A 26494-nucleotide genomic window follows, 5' to 3' on the forward strand; every position below is an offset into this window, starting at 1 on the left:
GATCTCTTGACCTTTGAGCCGTATCTCGGAAGTTTGGTGTTTTGACGAGACGCCATCAGATCTAACTCCAAAACCCCTCATCTGAGGGTCATCATTGAGAACACATCCGGATGGAGAGCCCACTACTCCCTGGGATGAAAAGTCTGCCTGCTCAGAAAATCCATCTCCAAGATGTCCACCCCTGTAATGTAGATAGATGAGAAAAAATTGTGAGCTTCCACCCACTGCAGAATGTGAGTCACCTCCTTCATAGTGAAGGAACTCTGAGTTCCTGTTTTGTGTGGGGGTGGGGAGCGCTAATCAGTATAGCTGTGAGTAAGACTGTGTTTAGTGATAATTAATTATATTATCTATTTGTGTTGCATTATTGTACCTTAAAAAAAACGTTTTAATAATTGTTGTATGTGACTAATTATTTCCTTTTAAATTTAGAAACCTACTGTGTATTCGTGATATTATAGTTTAATACCTTTCTGTACCATACAAATGTGTATGCAACTCGTGATTCAATAGTGATAGTGAACTATATTAGTGACTAATGTATTCAAGCTTCTATAATTTGCTAAGCGTAAAACACCTTTAAGATCAGCTTTCTTCTATATACCTCTAGGATAACTCTAACAAATTGTAGGTGGATATTATAGATTGACACTCCTTTATGTTGGAATATATAAAATGACACCAAACGTATATATATTAAAATGATTTACTTACATCTATATAACAAAAAATTAGCATATAATGACATATAATAAAATATTGAATTCTGTTATTACACAGATAAAAAATGGTTTCGATAACCACCAATGTTTATATCATTCATATACATTCATATAAAAACCATGATATCATTCATATACATTCATATAAAAACCATGTATTGGATAGAGAGCCCAGTACTCCCTGGGATGAAAAGTCTGCCTGCTCAGAAAATCCACCTCCAAGTTGTCCAGCCCTGGAATGTAGATAGATAAGAAAAAATTGTGAGCTTCCACCCACTGCAGAATGTGAGTCACCTCCTTCATAGTAAAGGAACTCTGAGTTCCTCCCTGGTGGTTGATGTAAGTCACTGAGGTGATGTTGTCCGACTGGAATCTGATAAACCGGACGAAAGATAACTGAAGTCAAGCTATCAAGGCATTGAAGATTGCTCTCAACTCCAAGATGTTTATGGGAAGAGAATACTCCTCCCGAGTCCACAGGCCCTGAGCTTTTAGAGAGCCCCAAACTGCTCCCCAGCCTAACAGACTGGGGTACATAGTCACAATCACCCAGGAAGGTCTCAGGAAGCAAGTTCTGAGACAGATTTTCCTGTGAAATCCACCACAAGAGAGAGTCTCTTGTTAGGGGATCCAGAGATATCCTCTGCGATAAATCTGAATGGTCTCTGTTCCACTGACTGAGCATGCATACTTGCAGTGGCCTCAGATGGAACTGAGCAAAAATAAAGATTTCCATGGAAGAAACCATCAGACCAATCACTTTCATGCATTGAGCCACTGATGGACGTATAGCAGACTGGAGAGAAAGGCACAAAGAAAGAAGCTTGGATTTTCTGACATCCGTCAGGAAAATTTTCATGGACAGGGAATCTATGATTGTCCCCAGGAAACACACCCTTGTAGCTGGAACAAGGGAACTCTTTTCCAGATTCACTTTCCATCCGTGGGAACGTAGAAAAGACAACAACATCTTTGTATGATTTGCTAGTTGAAAAGACGCCTGAACCAAGGTGTCGTCTAGGTAAGGCGCCACAGCAAATCCCTGGGATCTGACCACTGCCAAAAGAGCCTTGGCAAGACCAAACGGAAATGCGACAAAACAGAATTTATGTTTACCTGATAAATTACTTTCTCCAACGGTGTGTCCGGTCCACGGCGTCATCCTTACTTGTGGGATATTCTCTTCCCCAACAGGAAATGGCAAAGAGCCCAGCAAAGCTGGTCACATGATCCCTCCTAGGCTCCGCCTTCCCCAGTCATTCGACCGACGTAAAGGAGGAATATTTGCATAGGAGAAACCATATGATACCGTGGTGACTGTAGTTAAAGAAAATAAATTATCAGACCTGATTAAAAAACCAGGGCGGGCCGTGGGCCGGACACACCGTTGGAGAAAGTAATTTATCAGGTAAACATAAATTCTGTTTTCTCCAACATAGGTGTGTCCGGTCCACGGCGTCATCCTTACTTGTGGGAACCAATACCAAAGCTTTAGGACACGGATGAAGGGAGGGAGCAAATCAGGTCACCTAGATGGAAGGCACCACGGCTTGCAAAACCTTTCTCCCAAAAATAGCCTCAGAAGAAACAAAAGTATCAAACTTGTAAAATTTAGTAAAAGTGTGCAGTGAAGACCAAGTCGCTGCCTTACATATCTGATCAACAGAAGCCTCGTTCTTGAAGGCCCATGTGGAAGCCACAGCCCTAGTGGAATGAGCTGTGATTCTGTCAGGAGGCTGCCGTCTGGCAGTCTCGTAAGCCAATCTGATGATGCTTTTAATCCAAAAAGAGAGAGAGGTAGAAGTTGCTTTTTGACCTCTCCTTTTACCAGAATAAACAACAAACAAGGAAGATGTTTGTCTAAAATCCTTTGTAGCATCTAAATAGAATTTTAGAGCACGAACAACATCCAAATTGTGCAACAAACGTTCCTTCTTTGAAACTGGATTCGGACACAAAGAAGGCACGACTATCTCCTGGTTAATGTTTTTGTTAGAAACAACTTTCGGAAGAAAACCAGGTTTAGTACGTAAAACCACCTTATCTGCATGGAACACCAGATAAGGAGGAGAACACTGCAGAGCAGATAATTCTGAAACTCTTCTAGCAGAAGAAATTGCAACTAAAAACAAAACTTTCCAAGATAATAACTTAATATCAACGGAATGTAAGGGTTCAAACGGAACCCCCTGAAGAACTGAAAGAACTAAATTGAGACTCCAAGGAGGAGTCAAAGGTTTGTAAACAGGCTTGATTCTAACCAGAGCCTGAACAAAAGCTTGAACATCTGGCACAGCTGCCAGCTTTTTGTGAAGTAACACCGACAAGGCAGAAATCTGTCCCTTCAAGGAACTTGCAGATAATCCTTTCTCCAAACCTTCTTGAAGAAAGGATAGAATCTTAGGAATTTTTACCTTGTCCCAAGGGAATCCTTTAGATTCACACCAACAGATATATTTTTTCCATATTTTGTGGTAAATTTTTCTAGTTACAGGCTTTCTGGCCTGAACAAGAGTATCAATGACAGAATCTGAGAATCCTCGCTTTGATAAGATCAAGCGTTCAATCTCCAAGCAGTCAGTTGGAGTGAGACCAGATTCGGATGTTCGAACGGACCTTGAACAAGAAGGTCTCGTCTCAAAAGTAGCTTCCATGGTGGAGCCGATGACATATTCACCAGGTCTGCATACCAAGTCCTGCGTGGCCACGCAGGAGCTATCAAGATCACCGATGCCCTCTCCTGATTGATCCTGGCTACCAGCCTGGGGATGAGAGGAAACGGCGGGAATACATAAGCTAGTTTGAAGGTCCAAGGTGCTACTAGTGCATCTACTAGAGTCGCCTTGGGATCCCTGGATCTGGACCCGTAGCAAGGAACCTTGAAGTTCTGACGAGAGGCCATCAGATCCATGTCTGGAATGCCCCACAGTTGAGTAATTTGGGCAAAGATTTCCGGATGGAGTTCCCACTCCCCCGGATGAAATGTCTGACGACTCAGAAAATCCGCTTCCCAATTTTCCACTCCTGGGATGTGGATTGCAGACAAGTGGCAGGAGTGAGTCTCCGCCCATTGAATGATTTTGGTCACTTCTCCCATCGCCAGGGAACTCCTTGTTCCCCCCTGATGGTTGATGTACGCAACAGTTGTCATGTTGTCTGATTGAAACCGTATGAACTTGGCCTTTGCTAGCTGAGGCCAAGCCTTGAGAGCATTGAATATCGCTCTCAGTTCCAGAATATTTATCGGTAGAAGAGATTCTTCCCGAGACCAAAGACCCTGAGCTTTCAGGGGTCCCCAGACCGCGCCCCAGCCCACCAGACTGGCGTCGGTCGTGACAATGACCCACTCTGGTCTGCGGAAGCTCATCCCCTGTGACAGGTTGTCCAGGGACAGCCACCAACGGAGTGAATCTCTGTTCCTCTGATTTACTTGTATCGTCGGAGACAAGTCTGTATAGTCCCCATTCCACTGACTGAGCATGCACAGTTGTAATGGTCTTAGATGAATGCGCGCAAAAGGAACTATGTCCATTGCCGCTACCATCAAACCTATTACTTCCATGCACTGCGCTATGGAAGGAAGAGGAACAGAATGAAGTATTTGACAAGAGTTCAGAAGTTTTGTTTTTCTGGCCTCTGTCAGAAAAATCCTCATTTCTAAGGAGTCTATTATTGTTCCCAAGAAGGGAACCCTTGTTGACGGAGATAGAGAACTCTTTTCTACGTTCACTTTCCATCCGTGAGATCTGAGAAAGGCCAGGACAATGTCCGTGTGAGCCTTTGCTTGAGGAAGGGACGACGCTTGAATCAGAATGTCGTCCAAGTAAGGTACTACTGCAATGCCCCTTGGTCTTAGCACCGCTAGAAGGGACCCTAGTACCTTTGTGAAAATCCTTGGAGAAGTGGCTAATCCGAACGGAAGTGCCACAAACTGGTAATGCTTGTCCAGGAATGCGAACCTTAGGAACCGATGATGTTCCTTGTGGATAGGAATATGTAGATACGCATCCTTTAAATCCACCGTGGTCATGAATTGACCTTCCTGGATGGAAGGAAGAATTGTTCGAATGGTTTCCATTTTGAACGATGGAACCTTGAGAAACTTGTTTAGGATCTTGAGATCTAAGATTGGTCTGAACGTTCCCTCTTTTTTGGGAACTACGAACAGATTGGAGTAGAACCCCATCCCTTGTTCTCCTAATGGAACAGGATGAATCACTCCCATTTTTAACAGGTCTTCTACACAATGCAAGAATGCCTGTTTTTTTATGTGGTCTGAAGACAATTGAGACCTGTGGAACCTCCCCCTTGGGGGAAGCCCCTTGAATTCCAGAAGATAACCTTGGGAGACTATTTCTAGCGCCCAAGGATCCAGAACATCTCTTGCCCAAGCCTGAGCGAAGAGAGAGAGTCTGCCCCCCACCAGATCCGGTCCCGGATCGGGGGCCAACATCTCATGCTGTCTTGGTAGCAGTGGCAGGTTTCTTGGCCTGCTTTCCTTTGTTCCAGCCTTGCATTGGTCTCCAGGCTGGTTTGGCTTGAGAAGTATTACCCTCCTGCTTAGAGGACGTAGCACTTGGGGCTGGTCCGTTTCTGCGAAAGGGACGAAAATTAGGTTTATTTTTGGCCTTGAAAGACCTATCCTGAGGAAGGGCGTGGCCCTTGCCCCCAGTGATATCAGAGATAATCTCTTTCAAGTCAGGGCCAAACAGCGTTTTCCCCTTGAAAGGAATGTTAAGCAATTTGTTCTTGGAAGACGCATCCGCTGACCAAGATTTTAACCAAAGCGCTCTGCGCGCCACAATAGCAAACCCAGAATTTTTCGCCGCTAACCTAGCCAATTGCAAAGTGGCGTCTAGGGTGAAAGAATTAGCCAATTTGAGAGCACGAATTCTGTCCATAATCTCCTCATAAGAAGAAGAATTATTATTGATCGCCTTTTCTAGCTCATCGAACCAGAAACACGCGGCTGTAGTGACAGGGACAATGCATGAAATTGGTTGTAGAAGGTAACCTTGCTGAACAAACATCTTTTTAAGCAAACCTTCTAATTTTTTATCCATAGGATCTTTGAAAGCACAACTATCTTCTATGGGTATAGTGGTGCGTTTGTTTAGAGTAGAAACCGCCCCCTCGACCTTGGGGACTGTCTGCCATAAGTCCTTTCTGGGGTCGACCATAGGAAACAATTTTTTAAATATGGGGGGAGGGACGAAAGGTATACCGGGCCTTTCCCATTCTTTATTTACAATGTCCGCCACCCGCTTGGGTATAGGAAAAGCTTCGGGGGGCCCCGGGACCTCTAGGAACTTGTCCATTTTACATAGTTTCTCTGGAATGACCAAATTCTCACAATCATCCAGAGTGGATAACACCTCCTTAAGCAGAGCGCGGAGATGTTCCAACTTAAATTTAAATGTAATCACATCAGGTTCAGCTTGTTGAGAAATTTTCCCTGAATCTGAAATTTCTCCCTCAGACAAAACCTCCCTGGCCCCCTCAGACTGGTGTAGGGGCCCTTCAGAACCAATATCATCAGCGTCCTCATGCTCTTCAGTATTTTCTAAAACAGAGCAGTCGCGCTTTCGCTGATAAGTGGGCATTTTGGCTAAAATGTTTTTGATAGAATTATCCATTACAGCCGTTAATTGTTGCATAGTAAGGAGTATTGGCGCGCTAGATGTACTAGGGGCCTCCTGTGTGGGCAAGACTGGTGTAGACGAAGGAGGGGATGATGCAGTACCATGCTTACTCCCCTCACTTGAGGAATCATCTTGGGCATCATTTTCTCTAAATTTTGTGTCACATAAATCACATCTATTTAAATGAGAAGGAACCTTGGCTTCCCCACATTCAGAACACAGTCTATCTGGTAGTTCAGACATGTTAAACAGGCATAAACTTGATAACAAAGTACAAAAAACGTTTTAAAATAAAACCGTTACTGTCACTTTAAATTTTAAACTGAACACACTTTATTACTGCAATTGCGAAAAAGTATGAAGGAATTGTTCAAAATTCACCAAAATTTCACCACAGTGTCTTAAAGCCTTAAAAGTATTGCACACCAAATTTGGAAGCTTTAACCCTTAAAATAACGGAACCGGAGCCGTTTTTATATTTAACCCCTTTACAGTCCCTGGTATCTGCTTTGCTGAGACCCAACCAAGCCCAAAGGGGAATACGATACCAAATGTTGCCTTCAGAAAGTCTTTTCTATGTATCAGAGCTCCTCACACATGCATCTGCATGTCATGCTTCTCAAAAACAAGTGCGCAATACAGGCGCGAAAATGAGACTCTGCCTATGATTAGGGAAAGCCCCTAGAGAATAAGGTGTCCAATACAGTGCCTGCCGGTTATTTTACAAAATTCCCAAGATTAAAATAATTCCTCAAGGCTATGGAGTATAAAATATGTTTATATATAAATCGATTTAGCCCAGAAAATGTCTACAGTCTTAAAAAGCCCTTGTGAAGCCCTTTTTTTTCTGTCTGTAATAAAAATGGCTTACCGGATCCCATAGGGAAAATGACAGCTTCCAGCATTACATTGTCTTGTTAGAATGTGTCATACCTCAAGCAGCAAAAGTCTGCTCACTGTTCCCCCAACTGAAGTTAATTCCTCTCAACAGTCCTGTGTGGAAACAGCCATCGATTTTAGTAACGGTTGCTAAAATCATTTTCCTCTTACAAACAGAAATCTTCATCTCTTTTCTGTTTCAGAGTAAATAGTACATACCAGCACTATTTTAAAATAACAAACTCTTGATTGAAGAATAAAAACTACAGTTAAACACTAAAAAACTCTAAGCCATCTCCGTGGAGATGTTGCCTGTACAACGGCAAAGAGAATGACTTGGGAAGGCGGAGCCTAGGAGGGATCATGTGACCAGCTTTGCTGGGCTCTTTGCCATTTCCTGTTGGGGAAGAGAATATCCCACAAGTAAGGATGACGCCGTGGACCGGACACACCTATGTTGGAGAAACTGGAAATGCTTGTCCAGAAAGGCTAACCTTAGAAACTGGTGATGGTCCCTGTGAATGGGAACATTTAGATACGCGTCCTTGAGGTCTTTGGTCGTCATGAATTGAGCCTCCTTAACCTATGGAAGGATGAAACAAATAGATCTATCTTGAAGGATGTAAGCCTGAGAAATTTGTTGAGGCACTTTAGGTCTAGGATGGGATGAAAAGTTCCCTCCTTTTTTGGAACCACAAAGAGTTTTGAATAGAATCATTGTCCCTGTTCCTCTACAGAAACAATTACTCCCAAGGAGTATAGGTCCTCTACTCAGTTTAAGAAGGTCTCTCTCTTTACTTGATTTGAGAATAGTCTTGACAGGAGAAATCTGCCCCTTGGAGGGCAAGACTTGAATCCTATTCTGTAACCCTGGGATACTATGTCCACAGCCCACATGCCTGGGACATTGCGTATACAAGCTTGCTGAAAGAGAGAAAGACTGCACCCCACTTGATCCAAAATTGGATCGAGGGCGGACCCTTCATGCTGATTTAGAATCAGTGGAAGGCTTCTGGTTTTGCTTTCCCTTATTCCAAGGCTGAATGGACTTCCAAGAGGACCTGAATTGGTCTAGTTTGGAAGAATAGGAGGAAGACTTCTGTCCTTTAAAGTTGCTAAAGGAATGGAAATTAGAATTGTGTCGACCTTTAGGTCTATTCTTCTTGTACTGAGGTAGGAAAGATCCCTTTCCACCCATAATTTCAGAAATGATTTCTGCCAGACCAGGACCAAAAAGGGTTTTACCTTTATAAGGTAAAGTCAAAAGCTTGTCCTTTGAAGAAACATCAGCCGACCAAGATTTTAACCACAGAACTCTACGAGCTAGGACAGTGAAGCTAGACATCTTTGCTCCCAGTCTAATTACCTGCATGTTGGCATCGCAGTTAAAGGTATTCGCTAATTTAAGAGCCTTGATCCTATCTTGGATCTCCTCAATCGTAGTCTCTTCTGATATCAGATCAGACAGGGCGTCACACTAATAAGATGCTGCATCCGCAACTGTAGCAATACTTACCGCAGGTTGACACTGCAATCCTTGATGATGTACATCTTTTTTAATTAAGCCTCTAGCTTCTTATCCATAGGATCCTTAAAAGAACACCTATCCTCTATAGGAATAGTAGTTATTTACCCAGATGAGATAGCTCTTTCTACCTTAGGCACTGTGTGCCATGAGATGCAAATTGAGCCAGCAACAGGAAACATCTGTTTAAAAACAGGGGATGGAGAAAATGGAACCCTTGACTTATCCCATTCCTGGGAATAATCTCTGACATCTTATCTGGAACAGGAAAAACTTCCACAGAAGGAGGAGAATCATAAGCTCTATTAAGTTTAGATTACTTTTTAGGGTTGACAATGCCAGAAGGTTCAGAGTTATCCAAAGTAGCTAGAACCTCCTTTAGAAGTAACCAGATGTGTTCAAGCTTAATTCTGAAGTTAACTTCTTCAGACTCTGCAGAATATTCCCCCATCATGTCAGAGTCTGAAATTTCACCCTCAGAAGCTACGGAGGTATCCTCCTCGTCTGACTTAGGGGAGAGGTCGACCAGCGCAGATTTAGAGGGGTCAGAAACCTTACTAGTAGAAAAATGTTTTGATTTCCTCTTACGCTTTCCCAAAGAAGGAAAATCAGACAAAGCTGCAGATACAGCAGAAGTTATCTGTGCAGCAAAATCTCCTGGTAAATAAACACCCCCAGGAGGTTGAGAGGAAACATAAGGTTTGGGACGTTTGTGGAGAAAGCTGAGGCATGTCACGCACAGCATTATCCTTGGCTCAGAAGGGAGTAATTTGTCCTTAAACTTTAAAGTTTTAGGTAAACATGAGAAACAAAATTGCATAGGCAGAACAATTTGGTCCTCGAAACATAGTAAGCATTTATCCATTGAAATAGACGGATCCTATTCCCACAGAACGTTTATGTACACACGAAAAAACAAACTTTAGAAACTAGAAAGTTGATTATAAATTTCAGCAAAATAATCTCTCACACTTAAAACAACCTCACACTGCCTGAGGCTCCTACCATGACAGGATTGAAAAACCCACTAGTAAGAGGCCACTCTCCTACAGAGTTCCTCTCCTCTTGGTAGACGATCCGATCGTCAAAGAATAAATGCAAAGCCAACACTCCTAGACTCACTAAGCTCCACTCTGTACAACACGGAAGAGGGGAGAGTCACGTGAGCGGGCTAGAGAAAATAAACTGCGCCACAAATCTGAAGTTAACTAGCGCGCGAGTCTAACAGTTTAAAGTAAAACACCTATTATTTCTTAACCTGTATTCGGGCTCCATAAATGAGGGGAAAATATAAATAAAAACCTTAACAACCCTTCAGCCAAGTAAATAGAGAAAAATTCCGAGCATAGCTCTTCATTTACCCCTTCAGTCTCTCTCAATCACTATATAAAGTGCCAGTAACGCTGCTCATAAATGTACCCTTAACCAAAAAGGATAACCATGCCAAAATAGATCCACCTGAGTGTTAACCTCTAAAGTGCTGTCCTTCAATACCTAGAAGGCAAAGGCACTTACCTGTGGATCCAGCTGCAGGGCAGATAACAGCTACTTAGGTGTGACAGGCACTCCACTCTCTGTCAGGGACCTGTAGGAAAAGAAAGAACAGAGTAACCAACCCTGGCTTTCTCCAAAGGGGTAGCAAAAGTGTTAGAAGTAAAGCAAAGACTACCTCACTGCCTTTTAACTGCTAAAAGCCACCACTACTCTTACTAAAGAGATTGACATGGACACAGCTAGACCCCCAATCCTTGCTTGCAGGGAAAAGTACCCATAAAAGGATTAAATATCTTGAGACACCAACTTCGCACATCCTCCATTGTCAGAGGCAAAGAGACTGACTGGGGGTTATGGGTAAGGGAAGTTACACTTAACAGCTTTGCTGGGGTTCTCTTTGTCTCCTCCTGCTGGCCAGGAGTTTAATATCTCACTAGTAATTGGAATGAAGTTGTGGACTCTCCATGCCTCAGGAAATACCTATTTTCTTATACTACAGCACATGGAAGAAAGCCTTATTCCTCCTACATGCAGTGCTCATACCAAATGGGAAAGGCCATCACTTCCTCTAATTAAATGGTATACCAAGGTGAACTGTGCAACAAACTGACATCACACAACAATTCAATGTACCTGTTAAGAACGATGCAAGACAATTAAACTAAGTGTTGGGTTTTAAAAATACTATTAAAAAAAGGGGCACTTTAATTCATTAAAATTAACATTGCAGCGTTTAAAAAAAAAAAAAAAACTTGCCTTTTCTTTAGCAAAACTAGACTGCCGATCCTCCGCACGCTTTTCATGCTGTACTTAGCACCACAATGATTAAACCGGCTTCCTCCAAGCATGGCGTGGCCTCACAAACTGGATGCTCCGGGGTGAACGCCATTATTGGAGGAAGCCGGTTTCTACATTGCTGTGCTAAGTACAGAGGAGCTGCGGGTGTAGGATTGACGGTCCAGGTTTGCTAAAGAAAAAGGTAAGTATTTAAAAAAATTAAAATAAAAGCTGCAATGTAAAGTTTAATGAATAAAAGTGCCCCTGTTTTTATTCATTCAACTTTACATTCACCTTAATGTAAAAAAAAGAAAAAGCATTAAAGACACACTAGCCAACTGTGGGGGGTGAAACATCAAGAATAATTTGGTTTAGTAAAAAATGGCTAACACAAAGCATAGATAGTTAAGATAAATTATCTTTAAAGAGCACTTATATCAGCAAATACCCATCATACAGGAGGTTTTGCTCTGTCCTTATAGACATTTAGGAATGTGCTGACATATATAAAAGTCTGATGCTAAACTTAAAGGTACACTAACTACAGTAGAATTGCATAATGCACAATAAAAAGACAATGTCATAGCACTTATTCTGAAATTGTCAGTGGATTGGTTTCCAAGTTTTTTCTAAGATTGCTTCTATCATTGTGATAGGCATCAGTCAATTATAGACTTGTACGTATAAACCAGGGTGGATAAAAATCAATTTAAAAATAATTATATATATATATATATATATATATATATATATATATATAGATATATATATATATTTAAATGGGATTTTTTTCTTTAATTTAAATGGGATTTTTGTTTAAAATAAAATGTTTTTTTTTGAGGAAAAATATATCGAAATATAACTTATATTTAAGATACATTATCTAGTTACATATTATTGGCTTTGTAGTTCTGAAAGCTGTGACTTTGTGTCTGCAGAAACAACATGTCCCTTTACAGCAAAAATGATATTGAGAAACATACCCTAAAGGGACATAATCATGAAATAAAACTGTTCTTTTGGTATATATTGTTGAAAAGCATACATAGGTAAAATTAGAAGCAATGCATTACTGTGAGCTAGCTCCTTGTCACTGTCTCACCCAATGTGTTCAGCTAGACCCCATTAAAGAATTGCTCTCCAATAAAAGATACAAAGAGAATTAATCAAATTTGATAATAGATGTAAATCTGATGCTTTACCTGAAACTCAAAACTAGATACGAGAAGCAAATTGGAAAATTGTTTAAAGTTTCATGTTCTTTCTCAATCATGAACTTTTTATTTTGGCTTTACTGTCACATTAATGTCATTACTCCCCTGCAAATCTATCTACACAGAATAAACCCATACTAAATGTCAAAAAGCTAAATAAATAGAAAAGTGTTTGGAGTGGAATAGATCTGCACAAGGACCCAAGTGTGAGGAGGGAGGGGCAATTATTAAAAATGAAATGTTTTAGTTAAAACTATTACGTTTTTTATTATTAAAGTAATTTTTTGTCCTTCCAAAAAAGTACAGCTGAAAAGTTGATTAATGGGACTTGAAACACCAATTATTTCTTTCATGATTCAGATAGAGCATACAATTTTAAACAACTTTCCAATTTATTTCTTTTATCGAATTTGCTTAGTACTTTTGGTATCCTTTGTCAGAAAGCATACCTAGGTAGGCTCAGGAGCTGGAAGCTAGCTATTGATTGATGGCTACGCATACATGTGGCTTACTCATATGTTCAGCTAACTCCCAGTAGTGCTGTGCGGCTCCTTCAATAAAGGATACCAAAAGGATGAAGCAAAATTGATAATAAAAACATAAATTATGCTTAACTGATCATTTTCTTTTCTACTGACGGGAAGAGTCCACAGCTGCATTCATTGCTTTTGAGAATTCAGAACCTGGCCACCAGGAGGAGGTAAAGGCACCCCAGCCAAAGGCTTCAAATACCTCCCCCACTTCCCTCATCCCCCAGTCATTCTGCCAAGGGAACAAGGAACAGTAGGATAAATATCAGGGTGAAAAATGTGCCAGAAGAACAAAAATTTACTGCCGCCTCATAGAAATAACACGGGCGGGAGCTGTAGACTCTTCCCGTCAGAAGAAAAGAAAATTATCAGGTAAGCATAATTTATGTTTTTCTTCTTAAATAGGAAGAGTCCACAGCTGCATTCATTACTTTTGGGAACATAATACCCAAAGCTAAAGGACACTGAATGCAAACAAAGACGGGGTACAAAAAAGGCGGCCCTTTCAAAAGGCACCACAGCCTGAAATTACCCAATACCCTAAAATAAATTATAAACGACAAGGGTAAAAAAACAAAACACCGGAAGCCCAGGTAACTGCACATCAGTTACATAACCTGCAAAGCTGTGCTAGAGACCACTCAGACCCAGAGTCTGCTGAGCACAAAAGTCTCTGAGGAGCCAGCCCTGGGGCTCTCGACTCCCACGAAAATTACCCCTGACCTAAAGCTCAAGAACCTCTATCTACTCCCGAGAGGGAGAATAGATAACCCCATAGGAAATCAAAAGAACCATCCAACACAGGCTTTAAAACAAACTAAGAGCAACCCAAGGTTGCCACAGTACCATCGCCCAGGGAGATGAACTCCCCAGAAGGACAAGGACCAGAAAAGAAAGTCATTATTTAGGATAAAAACGTCATGAAGATGACCTGAGGGCCACTCTCATATGCCTGACACAGCACCATACCACATAAGGTGCTCCAGAAAACCACGAGTTACCTGTTGCATCATAGCAAGTCGAGAAACTTCAGGCTAGACAAGCATAGACAGCAGAGACAGGATAGCTATCCCAGCAGTTAACAAAGAGCTCTCCAAGAGAACACCGAACCACTTTAAAACAGGAATTCGCAATGACCAGCCTCCAGGCAGCAAAGCTGACCCTAAGCCATCGTAGGTCTTAACCCACCAAGAAGCGCAGAAAAAAACAACAGCTCCAGACCAGAAATTACTGGGCTCCAAGAAGCGTCCCCTCCCAGCAGCAGACGCCACCAGAAGAGAGATGGACAAGAAAAATCCTTCCACCGAAGGGAAGGACAGACTCAAGAGAAGAAAATGGTTAACACTGCATAAAGCAAACTGATCCCCGACCTTCCCAACAGGGTAATGGTCCCAGCCCAAAGGGTAGTTAAAGTCCGAAGACAAGAGTCCCAGACCTCTGGAAGAAAAAGGATGGATCTACGAGCAAGCAAAAACCCAGAGTAGAACTCTGACTGCTAGTAAAACCGGTATGCCACAGTGAATCAGGACAGAAACTTCGTGCTCGGGTCCAAGAACCCCTACACTGCTGTCTTCCATAAAGAGGAACACTTCCCAAGGGAAGAGAACTCAGACCCCCAGCATCCAAATACCAGAATCCAGCATATAACAGGAGCCTTACCTGGGTGCAAACGGTGGAGCCAACTACTACTCCACATCACCCTTTCCAGAATTCTAAGGACGCAAGTAAGGGAAAAAACCCTACAAGGCAAGAACAAGGACCCATGGGTCATCACAGATACTGAGGTATCTCCAAATCAAAGAACACACAAGAATCCATCCCCCCCACCCTAGGTAAGAAAAAAGGGAACTAAAGCAACGGAAACCACCCTACCAATAGAGGCGATACCCTTCGGGCCAATATCGCCAACCCAGTTGAAACAACATCTGGAGTCTACAAAGAATCATCAGATGCCCCAGAAGACCAGTAGGGACCCATCATAGAGACCTTAAACCTAAGCCTCAGGCAGATATGAATCTCCAATGAGAGACAGAAACCCTGCCCCCTTCAAAGGGACACGTGGGAACCTAAACTCTAAGGTTAAGCAGAACGGTCCATGCCTGATCCAAGTAAGAGACATGGTCCTAAAGCCAGAGTCCTTGAAAAACAGAATTGATCGAAAGATCTAACCTCCTGAGGAACCCTAAGCTGTCTCAGATGATCAGGGGCGCACCATCTAAAGTCTGTAGACTTAAAGAACCTAGCGAACGGCCTCAAACCCAAGAGACTGAAAAAAGCCTCCTGATCAGGTATTACAAGGTACACCCTCGTAGACAGGCTTAAAGGAACACTGAACCCAATTTTTTTCTTTTGTGATTCAGATAGAGCATGGAATTTTAAGCAACTTTCTAATTTACTCCTATTATCAAATTTTCTTAATTCTCTTGGTATCTATTTTAAATGCAAGAATGTAAATTTAGATGCAGGCCCATTTTTTGAGAACAACCTGGGTTGTTCTTGCTCATTGGTGGATAAATTCATCCACCAATAAAAAAAGTGCTGTCCAGAGTACTGAACAAAAAAAACCAGCTTAGATGCCTTTTTCAAAAAAAGATAGCAAGAGAACAAAGAAAATGATAATAGGAGTAAATTAGAAAGTTGCTTAAAATTGCATGCTCTATCTGAATCACACAAGAAAAAAATTAAATTGGGTTCAGTGTCCCTGTAACTACCTGATACACACGCTGGAGAGGATAAAAGGTCATCTACCTGACCTAAAAAAGGCGAAAGTCTTTAAGCAACCTCGGACCTCCACTCAAGCCCGAAGGTTAACACCAGAGCGTCGAAAGACCATGGTATGACCAAGGGTAGATCCTATATGGAGAAGACGACAGTCTCCAGAGATCCTTGCAGGATTGGTCTCCCAAAAACCCATTTATAGGGCAACGACTGGGAGCCTCGCAGCTCCTAGCAGAAGGCAGGGTAACCCCTGCACTCCACATACTAGAGCAAATGCAACGCTGAGCAAAGGAAGGACATGCTCGCACTTCCATAACAGATGACCCAACTCAAGATGGGAAGGAAAGAGACTCTGCCAAAGCAAAAGTAATGCTATTAGGCTAAAAGAGTCAACATATGGAAGAAACCTCAAGTGAGGACGCAAATCGTTCACCACTCAGAAAACTAGACCACGGAAGTCATACCTATCTCCCAACTCCAAAGGAATGGAAACTACGGTTTTGAGTCCCCAGGGACCTTTAAGAACCATGATGTCATCTGAAAAAGTCAGACCCGTATCCCAAGCGACTAGCCCGAAAAGGCCAACCTAGATCAGAACTCACAACCCTCCGTCTAGAAGTGTTTGTTCTACACACTAGGCCCCATAGTTTGAAGTAGGATCCGAGCCCGGAGTCCATATCAATAGGCCAAGTGACAATCAGAATCTGACAAGATTCAATCAGCACCACGAGGGTGACATGAACCCAAGTAACAGCAGAAAGCGCCCGACCAGGACCTGCCTGGTATAAGGACACTCCAGAACTGTCCAAGGTTCAAGAAAAATCGACCCAAAGGTTCGGTATGAAACTAGAAAACATAACTGTTATTCAAAAGTGCGCGTATCGGTTCTAGAGAAAGAACGTTCCCAAACACATCCTATCCAGATCAAAATAAAAGTAAGGCAGCACCCGCGGGTGAATGCCCAAGGTGAATGGATACACCAACAGAACCAGCCGATCAGAGGCCCCCCATTCACCCAAGCTCAGCACTGAAACCGAAACATAAAAGAAAAAAAAACAGACGTCAAGGAGATTAGCTTCATCCCCAAAGTCTAATCCAGCTTGCCATTCAGAATCTAAGGCCTCGGATCCCTCGGCCCACTAGGACTGGAGTCTTCTAGCACCGCCAAAACATGCCTTAAAAGGGCACAAAGATGTGCATGCCTATAACGGAAGGCAAAATCATCCCTCGCCGGATTAATAAACGACCCTGGCCCGAGGTTGGGGCCCCCTGAAGCCTCAGAGGCCAACGCTTCCCCAGGAGGCCGAACTGAATCAGGTGATCCCACGCCCGACGGGCCCTGGTTAACAGAACATGGACAGTATCATAAAAATATTTCACTTGGGAGATATAAATGAGCCAGCACTATAGAAATGGTCATGCGGAACCATGCCGTAACCTCTAGAGAAAACAAGAGTAAAGGCCATAGGGACAACTGCTTGCGCAGCAAAGGAAGGTTCTAAGGCACGCGCCTCACGGGACATAGAATCCTCGGAGGCAGAAGGCTCAACGCACTCTAAGGTCCCTGATTCGGGAGAAGAGAGTACTCTAGAACGGCAATCGGAACATAACTGATGGGCATGGATAACGCGGGCCATTTCATATTCATCACAAGACGCATTCTCTGTATCGGAGACATCAGTGTCTAAGAAATCAGAATCCTCCATAAACTTGGGATTACAAAAATTACAAACACTAACTGGCACCCTTTTTACACCCCCAATGGCTGGGGCACTCACCACCTCCTTTGAACCAGACAACCCACGAGCAGACTTTCTCTGTTGCCACACAGTCAGCATACGGAAGTGGAATACAACGTAACCGCACCCGATCATGAGGTGCACCGTGCCAGGCACAAAAAGGGCGCGCATCTCAAGAGATCGCGCCAATTGACGATAAGTCCGTTATTTTTCCGAAAAGTCATGAGCCCAAGTATTATTACACATTAGCAGGTAGAACCATATAACAAACATGATTAAAAGTCCCCCCTGTTCAATAATCCGCCTCAGGAGATATTAACACAGGATTCCTATTTTAAGATAAAAGGAGTTCCACTGGGACCCTACCTTCTCTCGTTAACATCACATTCACTTAAAGAAATAAAATGATCTTACAAGAATCAACGCTGTGGAACATGAACACGACCCTTCAAGTGTGACAGATAGTAGCCTCGCTTCTGACATGGACTTGAGTGAATAAATGCAGGCAGCGAAACTCGTCAACGCTGAATGTCAAGGAGCTGTTAATATGAGTCGGGATGGTTTTGCAGAAAAACTCTCCATGCATCTCCGGACTCTAACCTTCATCCATGCTCTCACTGAGAGGCTGACCGGATTACTTAAAACTCCAGTCCCATTTCGAAGAGTACTACCCTCCATAAGATACTATCTCAAACTTCCGAAACTTCTCTGCCAACCTCTTGTGACAAAAGGAAAAGAATGACTGGGGGATGAGGGAAGTGGGGAAGGTATTTGAAGCCTTTGGCTGGGGTGTCTTTGCCTCCTCCTGGTGGCCAGGTTCTGAATTCCCAAAAGTAATGAATGCAGCTGTGGACTCTTCCCGTTTAAGAAGAAAAGTAAATTGGAAAGTTGTTTAATGAAAGAAAAATTGTGTTTCATGTCCCTTTAATCTATTAAACTGGAGATAGTTCCCTTCCCAATAATTTCAAAGATCTATCTATGCATATCTAATTATATATAAACAAATTAGTAATGGTCTATTATAACTGGGAAAAATTATTCTAAAAAGCTATTATTCTAAAAATGAAAACCATAATTTAAATTGGTCTTTTCACCCTGGTATAAACTGTGATCTCCTGAATATACAGAAACAGAGCACACATTTATAATGGAGGTAAATTGTAAAGTTGTTACAAATTGAGGCTTTGACCCATGAAAGCTTAATTCTTTACTTTAGTGGCCCTTTAAATATGTTTAGAGGGCAGTGAAAACCTTCTATAAGGAAAGGAGAAAGTCATTTTGCTAGCACATTTCAATAAAAAATATAGCAATATTCTAGTAGGAGACAAACTACTCCTTAAACAGGTCAGCACAGAAATATTTTAGTAAATGTTTATTCCTCTTGTAAATATAACTACAGCTGGTACCGTCACAAGGAATCTTATAGAAAACCCAATACACTTATCTACAAGAAAGAACTATATTCTAAAAGTTTACCAGCAAGTAATTAATGTATTATACAAATAGATATGTAGATGCCAATACCTGTACACAGCAATCTGGCCAACTTCAAGAAGGGAGAGAGCATTGCCAATGACAGCCAAGGATTCGTATGCAAGCTGAAAAAAAGACATTTTGAGTCTGGGAATCTGCAAGTATTTTCGACCTCTGTTTAATATGTGTTCTAGACAAATTTGTACCTGTTTGGAGTGATTGTCCACCATACTGGAAGAATCATCAATGGCTATACATATCTGATACTGCCGTTTGCTTGGTTTTGTCCTTCGCAGCCAAATCTTGTCTTTTCTAAATTGACTGGCTATGTACGGAATCACTTTGCGCATATTTAATCTTTTTCCAGTCCTGAAGTCTCCTCTGTTAAAGAAACATTAAAGCTTATGTAAGAAACACACAGAGCAATTTTATGCCCTATTATTTATACAGCTTTCTAAATACAACCTTAAGAGATGCAAACAGAATTCATTATCAATAAATGTGACTTAAAGAGACAGTAAAGTCAAAATGTAACTTTCATGATTTGGATAGAGCATACAATTTTAAACAACTTTCCAATTTACTTCTGTTATCAAATTTCCTTTGTTCTCTTAGTTTATTTTATTGTAGAGTAAAAGTAAGTAGGCTCATAAGAGCTCAGGAGCGTGCACGTGTCTTTAGTACTCTATGGCAGCAGTGTTTTGCAACATTATTTGTAGATTTGTTATACAATGTTGCAAAACACTGCTGCCATAAAGACACGTGCACACTCCTGAGCTCTTATGAGCCTACCTAGTTTTACTCTTCAATAAAAAGATACAAAGAGAACAAAGCAAATTTGATAACGGAAGTAAATTGGAAAGTTGTTTAAAATTGAAAGCTCTATCTGAATCATGAAAGTTTAATTTTGACTTTACTGTTCCTTTAAGATAATTTTTTATAAAGGTACAGTAAATATCAAAAAACATATTTGCAAAAACCATAATTTATGCTTACCTGATCAATTTATTTCCGGATATGGTGAGTCCACGGAATAATCAATTACTAGTGGGAATATATCTCCTGGCCAGCAGGAGGAGGCAAAGAGCACTACAGCAAAGCTGCTATATATGTCACTTCCCTTACCCATAATCTCCAGTCATTCGGCCGGAAAAAAGGAAAAATGGATAAAGATGATAACGCAAAAGTGTAGAGGTGCCTGAGGTTTTAGAAAAAATAACTGTCTTAAATAAAGGGTGAGCCGTGGACTCACCATATCCAGAAATAAATACATTTATCAGGTAAGCATATATTATGTTTTCTTTTCTAAGATATGGTGAGTCCACAGAATCATCAATTACTAGTGGGAATCCATACCCAAGCTAGAGACAGAAGATAATGGAGGGACAAGACAGGTAGACCTAAACAGAAGGCACCACTGCTTGAAGAACCCTCATCAAAAAAGAAGCCTCAGCTGAGGCAAAAGTATCACATTTATAAAACTTTGAAAAAGTATGCAAAGAAGACCAAGTTTCAGCCTTGCAAATCTGTTCCACAGAAGCTTCATCTTTAAATGCCCAGGAAGAAGAAAGAGCCCTTGTGGAATGAGCAGTTATCTCAGGAGGTTTCTGTCCAGCAGTCTTATAGTCCAAACGAATAATACTCCTTAGCCCAAGAGAAAGAAAAGTAGCCGTAGCTTCCGAACCCTTGCGTTTCCCAGAAAAACAAACAAAGCAGAAGACTGACGAAAGTCCTTAGTCGCCTGAAGATAGAACTTCAATGCACACACAACTTCTAGGTTGTGCAACGAACGCTCCATAGGAGAAGAAGGATTAGGACACAAAAAAGGAACCACAATCTCCTGATTAATATTCTTGTTTGAAACAACCTTAGGTAGTAAACCTAATTTAGTACGTAAAACCACCTTATCAGAATGAAAAATAAGATAAGGAGAATCAAACTGCAGAGCCGAGAGTTCCGAAACTCTCTGAGCAGAAGAAATAGCAACAAGAGACAAAACCTTCCAAGATAACATCTTGATATCTAAGGAATGCATAGGTTCAAACGGAGCCTGCTGTAAAACTCTAAGAACAAGGTTAAGACTCCAGGGAGGAGTAACGGGCTTAAACACAGGCCTAATCCTAACCAAGGCCTGACAAAAATATTGCATGTCTGGCGCATCCACCAAACGCTTATGCAACAAAATAGACAACGCAGAAATCTGACCTTTCAGAGAACTAGCTGACAAACCCTTCTCCAGACCCTCCTGGAGAAAAGACAAAATCCTAGGAATCCTGAATCTACTCCAAGAGTAGCCTCTGGATTCACACCAATACAGATATTTACACCATATCTTATAGTAAATCTTTCTTGTCACAGGCTTACGAGCCTGAATCATGGTCTCAATTACCGACTCTGAAAACCTACGCTTAGATAAAATCAAGCGTTCAATCTCCAGTCAGCTTCAGAGAAACGAGATTTGGATGAAGAAAAGGAACTTGAAGTAGAAGGTCCTTCCTCAGAGGGAGTCTCCACGGAGGTAGAGATGACATTTCCACTAAATCTGCATACCAGATTCTGCGAGGCCACGCCGGCGCTATGAGAATCACCGACGCCCTCTCCTGCTTGATCATAGCAATGAATCTTGGCAGGAGAGTGAACGGAGGAAATATGTATGCTAGACTGAAATTCCAAGGAACCCCTAGAGCATCAAGAAAGCCTGTGGATCCCTTGAGTTGTACCTCAGAAGCGTGGCATTCTGCCGAGAAGCCATGAGATCCAGTTCTAGCTGCCCCCAATTGAGTATTAAACTGAAAAATACTTCCGGATGGAGTTCCCACTCCCCCCCGATGAAAGGTCTGTTGGCTCAGAAAATCCGCCTTCCAATTGTCCACTCCTGGGATGTGGATCACAGAAAGACAACAGTTCTGAGACTCCGTCCACTGAATTATCCGGGCCACCTCTGTCATGGCCAAGGAACTAGAGTTGCCCCCTGGTGGTTGATGTACGCCACCGAAGATAAACCGGGCTAAGGATAACTGAGGCCAGGTCAGTAGAGCTTTGAAAATCGCTCTCAGTTCTAGAAAGTTTATAGGGAGAACTGACTCCCCCCCCCACCCCGAGTCCAAAGACCCTGAGTCTTCAATGACCTCCAAATTGCTCCCCAACCTAGAAGGCTGGCATCCATGGTCACGATCACCCAGGAAGGTCTGCGAAAGCAAGTTCCCTGGGAGAGGTGTTCCTGAGACAACCACCACAGAAGAAGAGAGTCCCTTGTCGCCTGATCCAGAACTATTTGCGGAGACAGATCCACATGGTCCCCGTTCCATTGCCTTAGCATGCATAACTGCAGAGGTCTAAGATGGTACCGAGCAAATGGAATGCCCATGGAAGCTACCATCAGACCAATTACCTCCATACATAGAGCCACTGACAGCCGAGAAGAGGACTGAAGGACAAGACAAGAGTCAAAGATCTTTGTTTTTCTGACCTCTGTCAGAAATATCTTCATTAGTAGGGAGTCTATTATGGTCCCTAAAAACACTACTCTTGTGGCTGGAATCAGAACTCTTTCCCAGATTTAGCTTCCAACCGTTGGAGAAAGAAAAGACAACAAGATCTGTGTATGAGAGTTTGCTTGTTGAAAAGACGGCGCCTGAACCAGAATGTCGTCCAGATAAGGCGCAACAGCAATGCCCCAAGACCGGATCACTGCCAAATGAGCCCCCAGGACCTTTGAGAAAATTCTGGGAGCTGTGGCAAGGCTGAAAGGAAGAGCCACAAACTGGAAATGATTGTCTAAGAAAGCAAACCCTCTGCGAGCTAGAACCGCAAAACCAGATATTTTTGCTCCCAGTTTAATGACCTGTAAGGAAGCATCCGTAATAAAAGAATTGGCTAATTTAAGAGCCTTAATCCTAGCCTGGATTTCATCAAGAGGAGTATCTGTCTGAATAGAATCAGACAAGGCATCAAACCAGTAAGCTGCAACACTGGTAACAGTAGCAATACACACCGCAGGCTGCCATTGAAGACCTTGGTGAACATACATTTTCTTTAATGATGCCTCCAATTTCTTATCCATTGGATCCTTAAAAGAACAACTATCCACTATGGGAATAGTAGTCCTCTTAGCAAAAATGGAAATAGCTCCTTCCACCTTAGAAACCGCTTGCCACGATTCTTTAATAGAGTCAGCTATAGGAAACATCTTCTTAAAAATTGGAGATGGAGAAAAAGGAATACCAGGTCTCTCACATTCTCGTGCAATAATCTCAGAAGCACGATCTGGAACAGGAAATACCTCCACCGCAGAGGGAACTTTAAAATACTTGTTCAGCTTAGTACACTTCTTAGGGTTAACAATGATAGTAGTATCGGAGTCATATAAGGTAACCAAAACCTCCTTAAGTAACAAGCGGAGGTGTTCCAGCTTAAATCTGAAGGACACAACTTCAGCATCAGCAGAAGGAATTATACTGCCGGAGTCGGAAATTTCACCCTCAGATGCACCCGAGGAATCTTCATCCTCAGATTTCTGAGAGGAAATACTTTGATTAGCCACCTCAGGATCAGAAACCTTACTTACTGTTTCTTTAAATTTCCTTTTGCGTTTTACCTGCAGCATGGGAAAAGCAGACAGCGCCTCAGATACCGCAGAAGATACCTGGGCAGCAATATCTTGCAAAGTAACTCCAGATGGAGCATGCACGGAAACACAGGGCACTGCATGTGCAGATGAATAGGATTGTGACGCTTGAGGAGAAAGCTGCGGCACCTCTGAACAGGAGGCTCCTGAACAGCATCCTCCTTAGCTATTGATGGCTCAGGGTCAAAAAGTCTTTTTATAAGCTAAAGTGTTTTCAATACATGAAGAACAAAAAGGCACAGGGGTTCAAAACATAAGCTACAGGTAACACTCCTGATCCATAATACAAATTAAAAAAAAAGGAGCAAATAAAAAATGTAACTTTTTTTAAATCTTTTAACAAAGGATATAATATAGAACCAAAAAACGTTCTAAAATAAATGTTCCCTTTAAATTTATACCCCAGGTAACACTCTACACCTCAGCAGAATTACTCAGGTGCCATCAATAGAATAAATAACTCAACTGCCATAAAAACCTGCATCCTGACAGGAATAATAAAAAATGTCCCCTTGCAGCGTTTCAGCTGAATAAGTGCCAAATTTTTTCCTGCTACATAGAAAAATAAAACTGGTACTTACCTCAATATTTATCTGTCCGCAGCAGGACAGCTCACCTGGTTTGAGAGGATGCCATCCCTCACATGGACCTGTGGAAATACAGAAAGACTGAATAAACTTACTCAGGCTATCTAAATAGGGCAGCAAAATGTATTGGGAACATGCAGTGAGGATTGTACCCCACAAGTTCCCAATTGCTTAAAAGCCACCACTGCCCTACCGAAGAGGCTGACATGGGCTAAGGCTAGACCCTTTAGAAAGATCAGAGCAAACCTGCTTTAAAATAAAAAAATATCTTGATTGTAGATGCTTTGTGGAGCTGAAGTTCAACCTCCAAGGATTTTGAAACAGTGCTGTAATCATTGTAAGATTGCAAGAAAAGTGACTGGCACCATTTTGTTATGCTTAGTTGACTGTTTACAGCTTTACAGTGCAATCTGTGTCTCAGTGCTATAGTCTGGTAAATTGTACTACAGTAATAGTCACTATTTTACATGTACAGTTTTTATTGAATGCTGTGCTAGTGTTAAACTAAACATAGCACTATTGCACCCCTAATACATGTTAGTTCAAACATGTTTTCAAGCTTTTCAAAAAAACAATTGGCAAGTGAAAAGAAAGCTAAAACCACATTCTTTCACTTTAAGGCGGTTTTCACTTAACCCGCGGTATGAGCGGGGTAAACCTGTACATTTTTTCACAATTTCAAAAAGATCTACTGGTGATACAGCCATTAATATGTACTCTGAAGAGTCTAAAGCTGAAGAGGAATCGTTGGATCAGATGTCCCAGCTGCCCCTGAGCATTCTGTTCTTTTGAAATTTAGGAAACATTTAAAAGATTCTCTACCTCTTTAATTAAATCCACATTATCTATTTCCAATTTAATCAAAGGATATTTATACGTGAGACTTTGCTAGATATGAGACACAGCACCAAATATTTTGAAAAAAATATATAAATAACTCTTTCCCCCAATATCAGAGTTCATGAATTCTTTGTTGGATGCCACTATCACCCAGCTAAGAGAATGGTTTTTTCAACCGAAGATATAGATGAGACATGTGGCAGGGCGTAATATTTATTTTCCATTGTTAAAGCCCTTAAATTTGCAACACAGTTTTGCTAAGGTACCAGTTTTGTTTCTTTTAGGTATAAAAAAATGTTTAATTTTGATTAAAGAATTGCTTAAAGTGATGGTAAATATAAGTGTTTTAAAAAAAAAAAAATTCTAGGATTTACCATCACTAAAAATAAACAAAAATAAACTTTCAGTGATACGTTTCAAAAAAAAAAAAAAAAAAAAAAAAGGTGGCTAAACTCACACTTTGTGCCGATGCTCCTAGCTGAAGTCAGCGACTCCGGCTGCCCATTGCACAGCTCTCTTTCCTCAATAAGGTGACGTTTCCACCTCTAAACCAATAGCCATGCTAGTCATCTGACAGTGTTCTGTATTGGTTTACAGGTGCAAATGTCACCTCATTGTTAAAGAACGCTGTGCTGTGGGCGGCCGGTGTTCTATCAAATTTTTCTACAGTGGCTAATGCGCATGTGCAAATGACATCATTGCATTTAACAGCTGATCTATGGAATGCGCTGATGTGCATATGTTCATTTACACTTATGCTAGGAAAATTTGTTGAAGTAATTACACCTGCTTCACTAAGTGACGTAATTAATGTAAGCGGACTTAGAGGGACACTGAACCCAATTTTTTTATTTTGTGATTCAGATAGAGCATGCAATTTTAAACAACTTTCTAATTTACTCCTATTATCAATTTTTCTTCGTTCTTGTGCTTTCTTTATTTGTAAAAGAAGGCATCTAAGCTATTTTTTTGGTTCAGACCATGGAAAGCATTTGTTTATTGGTAGGTGAATTTATCCACCAATCAGCAAGAACAACACACAGTGTGTTCACCAAAAATGGGCCAGCATCTAAACTTACATTCTTGCATTTCAAATAAAGATACCAAGAGAATGAAAATAATTTGATAATAGGAGTAAATTAGAAAGTTGCTTAAAATTGCATGCTCTATCTGAATCATGATAGAAAAAAATTGGGTTCAGTGTCCCTTTAAGTAGAGAAATCTGACAGTTTGTGTTTTGTGAGACTTTCCAACTAGCGCATGCTTAGTACTTGGGTAGCTAAAACTGTTTGCACAGAAATCGCAAGCGGGGGACAACATATATAATTAATTATATAAAATATTAACTTTGATGTAGTATTTGTATGTACTTTTTATTTGGATCATTTTTTGTGGCTTTTAGCAGAGAGTTTCTTCTGTCAAATTTAGCTACCCAGGTACTACGCATGCACTAGTTGAAAAATCTGACAGAACCTCTTGAGTCTGCATGCGCTAATTACATAACTCAGTGAAGTGGGCGTAATTATTTCCACAACCCCTATCAAAATTTCCTACCCTGCCAAGTTCACATGAACATATGCACACCAGTACATTCCACAGATCAGCTGTGGAATGCGATGAAGCAATTTGCGCATGCGCATTAGTCATAGTAGGAAAATTTGATAGGTAGGCACCGGAACTGCTGACTTTAGCACAATTTTTTTTTTTTTTATGAAACTTATCACTGA

At 41.4% G+C, this 26494-nt stretch overlaps 1 protein-coding gene across 1 annotated transcript in view; it reads right to left on the reverse strand.

The window, feature by feature from the left end:
- Positions 1-26494, reverse strand: part of MDN1 (midasin AAA ATPase 1) — a 1255339-nt gene that overhangs the window by 12786 nt on the left and 1216059 nt on the right. Inside the window, 2 exon segments of the mRNA XM_053710546.1 lie at positions 18765-18838; positions 18920-19094. Of these exon segments, the coding sequence (XP_053566521.1) occupies positions 18765-18838; positions 18920-19094 (249 nt within the window).

The sequence above is a fragment of the Bombina bombina genome, chromosome 4, assembly GCF_027579735.1.
Source record: "Bombina bombina isolate aBomBom1 chromosome 4, aBomBom1.pri, whole genome shotgun sequence".
Lineage (NCBI taxonomy): Eukaryota > Metazoa > Chordata > Amphibia > Anura > Bombinatoridae > Bombina > Bombina bombina.